This window comes from Lethenteron reissneri, chromosome 71 (genome assembly GCF_015708825.2).
Source record: "Lethenteron reissneri isolate LAM-NWPU_2019-01 chromosome 71, ASM1570882v1, whole genome shotgun sequence".
Lineage (NCBI taxonomy): Eukaryota > Metazoa > Chordata > Hyperoartia > Petromyzontiformes > Petromyzontidae > Lethenteron > Lethenteron reissneri.
Genome location: NC_083849.1, coordinates 1,238,217 through 1,251,751, shown reverse-complemented (window position 1 = coordinate 1,251,751; position 13,535 = coordinate 1,238,217). Strand labels below are relative to the sequence as shown.

The following is a 13,535-nucleotide window of genomic DNA, read 5'->3' as shown; positions in this document are numbered from 1 at the left end:
AGTGAGACTTGGCTCTAAAGAAAGCGGTCTCTGGTGCAGAGGTCGCAACCAGGTACCCGATACCCGTACCCAACCCGATACCCGGCTACCCGTACCGGGTACCCGTTTGCGACCCTGGTGCGGCCGGGTACGGGTAGGCCGTGAGTCACTGGTGAGTCACCGTTTGTCACTCATTTCCCAACGTCTTGTCTCTTCTCGCAATTCAAGTTCCTAGAATCAACCCACCCGCGCCTGCAACGTGGCTTCATTCCAGAGTTCGCTATCGGGTACCCGATACCCGTACCCGTTTGCGACCCTGGTGCGGCCGGGTACGGGTAAGGAATCAAAACCCTTTGCGACCTCTGCTCTGGTGTGGACCAATCAGTTTCAAAGGCAATGCATCATCATCTACTACCAGAGTGTGTTTTTTTTTTGCATGTTCACCACAAGCTACCTTGTGTGGTTGATGCAGACACGATTCCTTGCAAAAAGGTTCCAGTTTTGTGTTCTAAAATCTTAACACAATGTTTGATTGCTGGAGAGAGGTAAAACCTATTCTTATATTGTGATTACTGGCAAGGGAGATCCTGTGAGATAGAAGCACTACCCACAAACCCTTCCAGTGACCTCTGCTCCACGCAAGCTAAGGGGGGCACAGCACTTTCCCTCCTCACCCCACCTCCTCACCCCTCCTCCCTCACCCCTCACCCCTCCTCCTCACCCCAACCTCCTCACCCCACCTCCTCACCCCTCCTCCTCACCCCACCTCCTCACCCCCCCCACCACTGAGGGAAGTAACTGAACGTCAGCGCGCGCGTGTCTGCGTGTCTGCGTGTCTGCGGTGTCTGCGTGTTTGTGTGTCTGCGTGTCTGTGTTGTACACTTCTTTAGCTAAGTGACGTCGCCAATCGTGATAATCGGGAGGTGCGAGGCGCGTCCACCCGTTAGTAAAACAAGCTAGCGATACGACAAGCACATTGCTTTACTTTATCATTGAACGAGAAAAGGTTCTGTCCGTTTCACCGCAGCGCCACCCCACCCCCACGCCACCACCACCACCGCCACCACCACCACCACCACGGCCACCACCGCAGCGCCACCACCACCGCAGCACCACCCACCACCACCACAGTGCCACCACCACCACAGCGCCACCACCACCACAGCGCCACCGCCACCGCCTCACCTGGCCGCACGCCGGCGGTCGGCACCGACACGGACGACGAGGAGGAGGAGGTGGAGGAGGACGAGGATGACGACGGCGGCGGTTGGTGGCGGCAGCGCCGCGGTCGCGGGTCGCGCCGGTCGACGCGGAGGAGGAGGATGGGGGCGGCGCCGGCAGACGCCGCGCCGGCACGCCCCCTCCGACCCCCCGGCGGCGCCGGTGCCGTCGTCGGCGGCTCGGAGCCCCCCGCGATGGCGCGCAGGTTGTGGTAGCGGTGCGTGAGCGTGTGCCGCTCGTACTCGCAGGTGCCCAGCGCCTGCTTCAGCTCGTAGAGCAGCACCAGGTCGGAGCGCAGCTCGTTGTACAGCAGCACCACCTCCTCCGTGGGCATCGGGCTCAGGTCTGGGGGGTGGGGGGGGACACGGGGGGGGGTGGGGGGGACACGGGGGGGGGGGGGTGGGGAGACACGGGGGGGTGGGGGAGACACGGGGGTGGAGGACATGGGGGGGGGGCGGGGAGAACGGGGGGGGAGACACGGGGGGGGGAGACACGGGGGGGGGGGAGACACGGGGGGGGGGAGACACGGGGGGGGTGAGTGGGGAGATACTGGTGGAGTGGGGAGACGGCGGAATGTGTGGAGAGACACGGGGGGGGGGGGGGGGGGGGTGGAGACACGGGGGTGGAGACATGGGGGGGGGGTGGGAGACACGGGGGTGGGGAGACACGGGGGTGGGGAGACACGGGGGGGGTGCAGTGGGGAGACGGGGGGGGGGGGGAGACACGGGGGGGGGGGGGGTGGGGAGACACGGGGGATGTGCGGAACCACGTGATGGTTGGGGAGACGCGTGCCGTGAGCCGTGTATTGAGTAGTGAGCCGCCACGGTGAGTCACGGTGAGTCACGGTGAGTCACGGTGAGCCGCTACGGTGAGCCACGGTGAGCCACGGTGAGCCGCCACAGTGAGTCACGGTGAGTCACGGTGAGCCGCTACGGTGAGCCGCTACGGTGAGCCACGGTGAGCCGCCACAGTGAGTCATGGTGAGCCGCCACAGTGAGTCACGGTGAGTCACGGTGAGCCGCTACGGTGAGCTGCCACGGTGAGCCACGTACCGATGCCCAGCTCGGTGAGGATCTGCTCGATCGCTTTCACTTTCTTCTGGCCAACGGAGCTTGGCAACTTCATCTGGTCACAACAAAACAGAACGCAGCGCACCACCACGTCACCACAACACGGAGCGAGAGAGAGAGAGAGCGAGAGAGTGATGCGAGAGAGTGAGAGAAGAGAGTGAGAGGGAGCGAGAGAGTGAGAGAGTGAGCGAGAGAGTGAGAGAGAGAGTGAGAGAGTGAGAGGGAGCGATAGAGAGTGAGAGAGAGAGTGAGAGAGAGAGTGGAGGAGCGAGAGAGTGAGAGAGTGACCAAGAGAGTGAGCGAGAGGAGAGAGAGAGTGAGAGTGAGCGAGAGAGTGAGAGAGTGAGCGAGAGAGTGACCAAGAGAGTGAGCGAGAGAGAGAGAGGGACAGAGTGAGCGAGAGAGTGAGCAGAGAGCGAGTGAGAGAGTGAGCGAGAGAGTGAGCGAGAGGTGGGGGTTCACATAAAGCAAAGTTAAAAAAAAAAAATTACGAAATGATGAACGAAGCAAAGTGCCGACTACACCGAGCATCTTCTTGTTTCCACTGATCGTAAACAAAAGAGCGAGAGAGAGTAAGAGAGAGTGGGCGAGAGAGAGAGCGAGAGAGCGAGCGAGTGAGAGAGCGAGCGAGAGAGAGCGAGCGAGCGAGAGCGAGAGAGCGAGAGAGAGAGACACACCCTCTGACTGCGCAGCATCACCCCGGCTGACTTGGCATCCGGGAACTTGATCCCGGCTGTCTCCAGTACAGCCTGCGGGGTCACACGGGGTCACGGGGGATCACGGCGGGGTCACGGCGAGTCACAGGGGATCACGGCGGGGTCACGGGGAGTCACACGGGGTCACGGCGAGGTCACGGCGGAGTCACGGGCAGTCACTGCGGGGTCACGGGCAGGTCACGGCGGGGTCACGGAGAGGTCACGGCGGGGTCACGGAGAGGTCACAGAGGCACAGTAATGAATACACAACCCTCCATGACTGCTGTCGAATGCCAGTGTCCCCCACAGAGTCTAACGGCAGCGTTCCTCATTGCAAGGCCCCGCGCAGGGGGCCACTGGCGGTCCCTGGTGGCCTTTAGCGTGGCCCGCCGACCAATAGACACCGCCCATCATCGCCGTCATCATCGTCGTCGTCATCATCGTCGTCATCGTCGTCGTACGTGCGTGTGTGTACGTGTGTGTACGTGTGCGTGTGCGCGTGTGTGTACGTGTGTGTACGTGTGTGTACGTGTGTGTGTACGTGTGTGTACGTGTGCGTGCGTGTGTGTACGTGTGTGTACGTGTGTGTACGTGCGCGTGTGTGTACATGTGTGTACGTGTGTGTGTGTACGTGTGTGTACGTGTGCGTGCGTGTGTGTACGTGTGTGTACGTGCGCGTGTGTGTACATGTGTGTACGTGTGTGTGTGTACGTGTGTGTACGTGTGCGTGCGTGTGTGTACGTGTGCGTGCGTGTGTGTACGTATGCGTGTGTGCGTGCGCGGGTCTTACCGCCCGGTCCCCCGAGTCTCCCCGCCGGTGCGTCGCCTTCTTCTTGCTGGCCTTGCGCTCGTGCGCGCGGTGGTGGTGGTGGTGGTGGTGGTGATGGTGGTGGTGATGGTGGTGGTGGTGGGGGGGGGGCCCTCCCGCCTGGCCCCCCGGTCCCCCCGACGCCGCCGCCGCCGAACCCGCCCCCCCGTGCTGCTGCCCGTGGCCCTGTTGCTGCTGCTGCTGGTGCTGCTGCTGCTGCTGCTGGTGGTGGTGGTGCTGCAGCGAGGCCGTGGCGCTGGTCGCCGCGCCCATCAGCTTGTGCAGGTCCTGCGTGGCGCGCTCGCGCTCCTTCTTGCGAGACTCGATGCGACGCAGCTCCGACACCAGCGTCTCCTCTTCCGCCAGCTGAGTCGGGGAGGAGGTACGGGGCGGGGGTACGGGGAGGGGGTATGGGGCGGGGGTAGGGGGAGGGGGTACGGGGAGGGGGTACGGGGAGGGGGCACGGGGAGGGGGTACGGGGCGGGGGTACGGGGAGGGGGTACGGGGAGGGGGTACGGGGTGGGGGTACGGGGAGGGGGTACGGGGAGGGGGACATCGTCAAGGATAGCCGGGTAGCTGCCCCCTTGTGGCTCTATACAGCAATGCCGTGGGGGTCTGACGATCCCTGCTGTGTATTTGGAGTTTGCGTCGTCTCTCTCTCCCCGTGCGGTGGGTTCTCGCACGACAGAGACGATGAAGTAGAGGCAACACTATTCAGTGCGACTGAACACTTGACACGGGGCAACGTATACAACTCTTGAAGGGGGTAACGGCCCCTTCACCCGTACTACTCTGGGAGACACCCCTAGGCCCACCTGCCTATCCACCTACGCTCCCAGGTCCTCCGCTAAGGGCTCTAGGGGAGGCTACCTGACCTGGCCCAGCCAAGACGCAGGTCCCGAACACCAGCCACACAGACCCGGTCCTCAGAAGGGCTGCGGGTCAGAGGAGACCCTGACGCCTGCTGCTGTATATTTGGAGTTTGCGTGTCTCTCTGTCATCATCATCACGGTGGCTAGGAGATGTTAACTACCTCGCCTGGTACGCAGGAGATCGTGGGTTCGATCCTGACCCTTCAACTGGGTCTTCCGACTTCGACTCGCGAACACTGCCCCCCCATGCCTCTCTGGCTCCCCGTCTTTTATACTAATTCCTCACCGAGGGGCGGGGTTCTGAGGGATCACAGCGCAGGATCCAAAGCCCACAGCCCCCTGCGGGTAAGCCAAGGCTGCGAGCTGTAACCGACGTGTGTTTGTCACGTAACGCCACTACACCCGTCGCAAACGGGTACGGGTAGGCCGTGAGTCACTGGTGAGTCACCGTTTGTCACTCATTTCCCAACGTCTTGTCTCTTCTCACAATTCAGTTCCTAGAATCAACCCACCCGCGCCTGCAACATGGCTTCATCCCAGAGGTCGCAATCGGGTACCTGTACCCGTACCCTACCCGGCCGGGTACGGGTACCCGTTTGCGACCCTGGTGCGGCCGGGTACGGGTACGGGTAAGGAATCAAAACCCGTTTGCGACCTCCAACCACCGGGAGTCCGACCCCCCGCCCCGCCCCCCATGAGCTCCGCACCTGCTCCGGCGTGCGGCTGAAGAGACGCTCCAGCTGCTGCTTGCGCCGCCGCTCGTGTTCGGCGTCGAAGGCGGGGACGGCACGCGGCTCCGTGCCGGGCGGGGCGCGGGCACGGAGGAGACGCGACGTCATGGAGTAGTAGCGCTCCTTCAGGTCCTCCACGGAGCGTCGCTACGGAGACACACGGAGCCACACGGAGAGATGGAGACACATGGAGACACACAGAGAGAGATGGAGACACGGAGACACACGGAGACACACGGAGAGAGATGGAGACACATGGAGACACACGGAGACACACGGAGACACACAGAGAGAGATGAAGACACATGGAGACACACGGAGAGAGATGGAGACACATGGAGACACACGGAGACACACGGAGACACACAGAGAGAGATGAAGACACATGGAGACACACGGAGAGAGATGGAGACACGGAGACACACGGAGACACACGGAGACACACAGAGAGACATGGAGACACACGGAGACACACGGAGACACACGGAGACACACGGAGACACACAGAGAGAGACGGAGACACACGGAGACACACGGAGACACACGGAGACACACGGAGACACACGGAGACACAGGGGGAGAGATGGAGACACACGGAGAGAGATGGAGACACACGGAGACACACGGAGACACACGGAGACACACGGAGAGAGATGGAGACACACGGAGACACACGGAGAGAGACGGAGACACACGGAGACACACGGAGAGAGACGGAGACACACGGAGACACACGGAGACACACGGAGAGAGATGGAGACACACGGAGACACACGGAGAGAGATGGAGACACACAGAGAGAGATGGAGACACACGGAGACACACGGAGAGAGATGGAGACACACGGAGAGAGATGGAGACACACGGAGACACACGGAGACACACGGAGACACACAGAGAGAGATGGAGACACACGGAGAGAGATGGAGACACACGGAGAGAGATGGAGACACACGGAGACACACGGAGAGAGATGGAGACACACGGAGAGAGATGGAGACACACGGAGACACACGGAGACACACGGAGACACACAGAGAGAGATGGAGACACACGGAGACACACGGAGACACACGGAGACACACAGAGAGAGATGAAGACACATGGAGAGAGATGGAGACACACGGAGAGAGATGGAGACACACGGAGACACACGGAGACACACGGAGACACACGGAGACACACAGAGAGAGATGGAGACACACGGAGAGAGATGGAGACACACGGAGAGAGATGGAGACACACGGAGACACACGGAGAGAGATGGAGACACACGGAGAGAGATGGAGACACACGGAGACACACGGAGAGAGATGGAGACACACGGAGACACACGGAGAGAGATGGAGACACACGGAGACACACGGAGAGAGATGGAGACACACGGAGACACACGGAGAGAGATGGAGACACACGGAGAGAGATGGAGACACACGGAGACACACGGAGACACACAGAGAGAGATGGAGACACACGGAGACACACGGAGAGAGACGGAGACACACGGAGACACACGGAGAGAGACGGAGACACACGGAGACACACGGAGACACACGGAGAGAGATGGAGACACACGGAGACACACGGAGAGAGACGGAGACACACGGAGACACACGGAGAGAGATGGAGACACACAGAGTTGGAGTAGTAGCGCTACTTCAGGTCCTCCACAGAGCGTCGCTACGGAGAAAGAGACACGGAGAGAGATGGAGCAACTCCAAATACACAGCAGGGATCGTCAGGGTCGGGATCAAACCCACGACCTCTTGTATACCAGGCGAGGAAGTTAACATCTCCTAGATACCGTGATGATGATGATGAGAGACACGCAAACTTCAAATACACAGCAGCAGCAGGCGTCGTCAGGGTCGGGATCGAACCCACGACCTCCTGCATACCAGGCGAGGTAGTCAACATCTCCTAGCCACCGTGATGATGATGATGAGAGAGACACAGACTCCAAATATACAGCAGCAGGCGTCGTCAGGGTTGGAATTGAACCCACGACCTCCTGCGTACCAGGCGAGGTAGTCAACGTCTCCTAGCCACCGTGATGATGATGATGAGAGAGACACAGACTCCAAATATACAGCAGCAGCAGGCATCGTCAGGGTCGGGATTGAACCCACGACCTCCTGCATACCAGGCGAGGTAGTCAACGTCTCCTAGCCACCGTGATGATGATGATGAGAGAGACACAGACTCCAAATATACAGCAGCAGGCATCGTCAGGGTCGGGATTGAACCCACGACCTCCTGCATACCAGGCGAGGTAGTTAACATCTCCTAGCCACCGTGATGATGATGAAAGAGACACACACACAAACTCCAAATATACAGCAGCAGCAGGCGTCAGGGTTGGAATTGAACCCACGACCTCCTGCGTACCAGGCGAGGTAGTCAACATGTACGCACCTTGTAGGTGTTGCAGTCGTAGCGGTCGTGCATGACCACCCAGCGCAGGTCGAACCGCTGGCAGAGGTCGAGCAGGTGGTCAGTCTCGGCGCGGCTCCAGTCGTCGTGCTGCAGGTGCGACGCGTACTCCTGCTCCGTGAACACGGGCACCTGCACGCTCTGCGCCGGCAACGACGACAACATCAAGCGGCGGCATCGGCAGCGGCAGCAGCAGCGGCAGCAGCAGCGGCAGCATCATCAGCATCAGCAGCAGCAGCAGCAGCATCATCAGCAGCAGCAGCAGCAGCATCATCATCAGCAACAGCAGCAGCAGCACCAGCAGTAGCAGCAGCAGCGGCACACCACCTGGGTCTGTCCCGTGACCTCGAGCACCTAGTCTGGCACAGTGGGGGGCACAGCTGGTGCATCGGCCACTCATCTCGGTCAATCGACCCACGGCACGAGGCCTGGCACAAGCGGCGTGGTGACGTCACCGCCACTTAGCGGTGACGTCACACCGCCACTTGTTGTTGTTCATGTTGTTGTTGTTCATGTTGTTGTTGTTGTCGTGTGCGTGCCTTGTTGAAGCGAGCGAAGGGATACTCGCTGGGCTGGTCGGTGGCGCGCCGCCAGTGGTGGAAGACGGCGCCGTCGGTGCGCGCCGGGTGGGTGAAGGGGGTCCAGCGCCACGCCCGCACCACGCGGCACCCGAGGCGCGCCTTCACCGTGCGGTAGCCCTGGGACGAGTCGCTGGGCAGCACCGGCGGGGCGTCCCTGAGACGGTGGGTGGGACGTGGTGACACGGTGAGACACGGTGAGACACGGTGAGACACGGTGAGACGTGTCGCTGGGCAGCACCGGCGGGGCGTCCCTGAGACGATGCGCGGGGAGAGAGACACGGGGGGTGAGACGCCGGGAGAGAGACACGGGGGGTGAGACGCAGGGAGAGAGACACGGGGGGTGAGACGCCGGGAGAGAGACACGGGGGGTGAGACGCCGGGAGAGAGACACGGGGGGTGAGACGCCGGGAGAGAGACACGGGGGGTGAGACGCCGGGAGAGAGACACGGGGGGTGAGACGCAGGGAGAGAGACACGGGGGGTGAGACGCCGGGAGAGAGACACGGGGGGTGAGACGCCGGGAGAGAGACACGGGGGGTGAGACGCGGGGAGAGAGACGCGGGGAGAGAGACATGGTGTGGGTGGGACGCGGGGAGAGAGACACGGTGGGACGAGGTGTGACACAATGAGACGTGAGACACGGTACAATGTGGTGAGACACGGTGGGATGTGGTGAGACACACTGAGACACACTGAGACACGGTGAGACACGGTGGGACACGCACGGGCATGCGTCGTGTCTCACTTGTTGTCCGAGTAGAGCAGGGCGTAGACCTCTCGGTGCATCCCCTCCGGACGCTTGAACGTCGGAGTCTCTGCCAGCTTCTTTGACTTTTTCTAAAAACCCAAACACAGACACGCAGACACGCACACAGACACACAGACACACGCACAGACACACAGGCATGCAGACACGCGCACAGACACAGAGACACGCGCACAGACACACAGACACGCGCACAGACACACAGACACGCGCACAGACACACGCACAGGCACACAGACACGCAGACACGCGCACAGACACACAGACACGCACGCAGACACACAGACACGCGCACAGACACACGCACAGACACGCGCGAGGTGGTTGAGGTGGTGATGTACGGGTGGTGGTGAGTGGTTGAGGTGGTGAAGTAGGGGTGGTGGTGAGTGGTTGAGGTGGTTGAGGTGGTGAAGTATGGGTGGTGGTGAGTGGTTGAGGTGGTGGTGAGTGGTTGAGGTGGTGAAGTATGGGTGGTGGTGAGTGGTTGAGGTGGTGAAGTATGGGTGGTGGTGAGTGGTTGAGGTGGTGGTGAGTGGTTGAGGTGGTTGAGGTGGTGAAGAATGGCTGCTGGCACCTTGTCGGTCTGCAGCAGGAGGTCGCGTTTGCTGATGGGTGCCACCATCTCCCCGTCCGCCGAAAGCTCCAAGATGTCACGCACATCGGCACCGGTGCCCATGGTGCTGAGACCACAACAACAACCACAACCACCATCACCACAACCACCATCACCACAACTGCGTCAACAACCGCCGGCGACTACAACACGGCAACAGCCACACACTCAAAACCACAGCCACAACTATAACCACAACTATAGCCACAACTATAACCACAACTATAGCCACAACTATAACCACAACTATAACCACAGCCACAACTATAACCACAACTATAACCACAACCAAAACTATGACCACAACTATAACCACAACTACAGCTACAACCACAGCTACAGCCACAACTATTATAATCTCAACAACTACAACCACAACTATAGCCACAACTATTACAATCTCAACAACTATAACCACAACTATAGCCACAACTATTACAATCTCAACAACTCTAACCACAACTATAGCCACAACCACAACTATTACAACCACGGCAACAACAACAACCACAACTGCGTTAGCGGGGTTGTGCAGCCCGCATTGCGCGCACAGCCGCAGCTGCTGATCCTGGATCATGACTAGGATCGTCGATTTCCATCCATAAATACCAGCTGCTATAGGCTGCGTGGTGGTGGCAGTGGTAAGCAGCAGAGGTGCAGTGCATGAGAGACCCACAACCCCCTTGTTGCTGCACTGTACAGTGCGTCTATGCCACACCAAATTTGTAAATATTTCAACAAACAACAACAACACGACACGCGTGACCAGAGTGGTGAAGTATGGTCGTGTGCAGGGTGGAGGGTGGAGGAGGGGGGCGACTTTAGCCAGCGGCGATTAACGCGGAGAACGAGAGCCTAGGCAAGGCCGCACATGGGCGCGGCCATTACAAAGACACAAAGACAAAGGTCCCCCGTGTAGCCTGTAACAGACTGTAGGGGCAAGTGCTGTTAGCGAGCACCTATGAAGGCTACCGGCACTGTGGCACACGAGGGGGTGGGTGGCCAGCACCACGCCCGGCCGCCTTTGTCTCCCCAGTGGCGATGTTTACACGCAGCACCAGGTTGCTCATTTGAGGCTGAGTCTACCTAGGGGAGGCCCAATCGTCAATGATGTTGGCCGTGAGCGGGAATCGAACCCGGGTCGCCGGGTTTGTAGCGCAGCGTAGCGCTAACCACTACACCCACCACTCCCCACACACACACCAGACACACACACATACACACACAAAGACACTCACACACACACATACACACAAAGACACACACACACACACAGACACACACACACAGACACTCACACACACACTCACACACACACAGACACACACTCACTCACACACACTCACAGACACACACTCACTCACACACACTCACAGACACACACAGACATACTCACACACAGACACACACACTCACAGACACACTCACACAAAGACACAGACACACAAAGACACAGACACCCACACACAGACACACACACACACACAAAGACACACAGAGACAGACACACACACACAGACACACACACACACACAAAGACACACAGAGACAGACACACACAGACACACACACACAGAGACACAGACACACACACAGACACTCACACACAGACACTCACACACAGACACACACACTCACACAAAGACACTCACACACAGACACACAAACACACAGACACTCACACACACAGACACTCACACACACAGACACACAAAGACACAGACAGACACACACAGACACACACACATACACAAACACACACACAGACAGACACAAAGATAAAGATCCCCCGTATAGCCTTAACAGACTGTAGGGGCAAGTGTTGTTAGCGAGCACCAATGAAGGCCGGAACGGTACACGAGGGGCTGGGTGGCCAGCACCACGCCCGACCGCCTTTGTCTCCCTAGTGGCGATGTTTACACACCGCACCAGGTACTCATTTAAGGCTGAGTCGACCTAGGGGAGGCCCAGGACCGGTTCAGATAATCGTCACTGGTGTTGGCCGTGAGCGGGAATCGAACCCGGGTCGCCAGGTTCATAGCGCAGCGCGCTAACCGCTACACTACCGCTCCCCACAGACAGACACACACACAGACACACACACACAAAGACACACACAGACACACACACTCACACACACACAGACACACACACAGACACACACACACTCACACACACAGACACTCACTCACACACACACACAAAGACACTCACACAGACACACACACAGAGACACACACAGACACACACACACAGACACACAGTCACACACACAGACACTCACACAGACACACACACACACACACAGAGACACACACACAGAGACACACACAGACACACACACACAAACACACAGTCACGCACACAGACACTCACACAGACACACACACAGACACACACACAGAGACACACACACAGAGACACACACAGACACACAGTCACACACACAGACACTCACACAGACACACACACACAGACACACAGTCACACACACAGACACTCACACAGACACACACACACACAGAGACACACACACAGAGACACACACAGACACACAGTCACACACACAGACACACACACACAGACACACACACAGACACACACACAGACACACACAGACACACAGACACACACACAGACACACACACACTCACACACAGAGACACACACACACACATACAGACACACACACAGACACACACACACAGACACACACACAGACACACACACTCACACACAGACACACACACAGACACACACACACTCACACACAGAGACACACACACACACATACAGACACACACACAGACACACACACACACACAGACACACACACACAGACACACACACAGACACACACACACAGACAGACACACAGACACACACACACAAGACACACACACAGACACACACACAGACACACACACACAGACACACACACAGACACACACACACAGACACACACACAGACACACACACACAGACAGACACACACACAGACACACACAGACACACACACAGACACACACACACAGACACACACACAGACACACACACACAGACAGACACACACACAGACACACACAGACACACACACAGACACACACACACAGACACACACACAGACACACACACACAGACACACACACAGACAGACACACACACAGACACACACAGACACACACACAGACACACACACACTCACACACAGAGACACACACACACATACAGACACACACACAGACACACACACACACACAGACACACACACACAGACACACAGACACACACACAGACACACAAACACACACACGCAGACATACACACACAGACAGACACACACACACAGACACACACACACAGACACACACACACACAGACACACACAGACACACACACACAGACACACACACACACACAGACACACACACACACACACACATACAGACACACACACAGACACACACACACACACAGACACACACACACAGACACACAGACGACTCTCCTCTCTCTCGCCAGAGGAGTTCGCGACGACGCGACCTGCGCTCGTGTTCTCTGAGGGGAGGGCGACGTCGCGTTTTACCTCAGACGTCGTCTTCCGCAGCGATAATCGCCACACAACAACAACAAAATCGACAAACAACAACAACAACAAATCCACAAACAACAACAAACAAATCGCTAAACAACAACAAAAAATAGCCTGTGGCGGGAAACAGAACGGAGGGAGAAGCCGCTTTGGAATTCGTAGCGCGGATCGGCAA

General features: G+C 58.4%; 1 protein-coding gene across 1 annotated transcript; it reads right to left on the bottom strand.

Annotated features, from left to right (window-relative positions):
• Positions 1-1,160: 1,160 nt before the first annotated feature.
• DMAP1 (DNA methyltransferase 1 associated protein 1) lies at positions 1,161-13,535 on the bottom strand. The gene is made up of 12 exons (XM_061580067.1): positions 13,355-13,535; positions 9,730-9,835; positions 9,135-9,226; positions 8,349-8,544; positions 7,792-7,950; positions 5,353-5,523; positions 4,022-4,139; positions 3,756-3,829; positions 2,948-3,019; positions 2,253-2,325; positions 1,272-1,545; positions 1,161-1,164 (listed from the first exon to the last, which is right to left on the bottom strand). Exons 2-12 carry the CDS (start codon positions 9,829-9,831, stop codon positions 1,161-1,163), a joined length of 1,335 nt encoding a protein of 444 aa, XP_061436051.1. The 5' UTR covers positions 9,832-9,835; positions 13,355-13,535.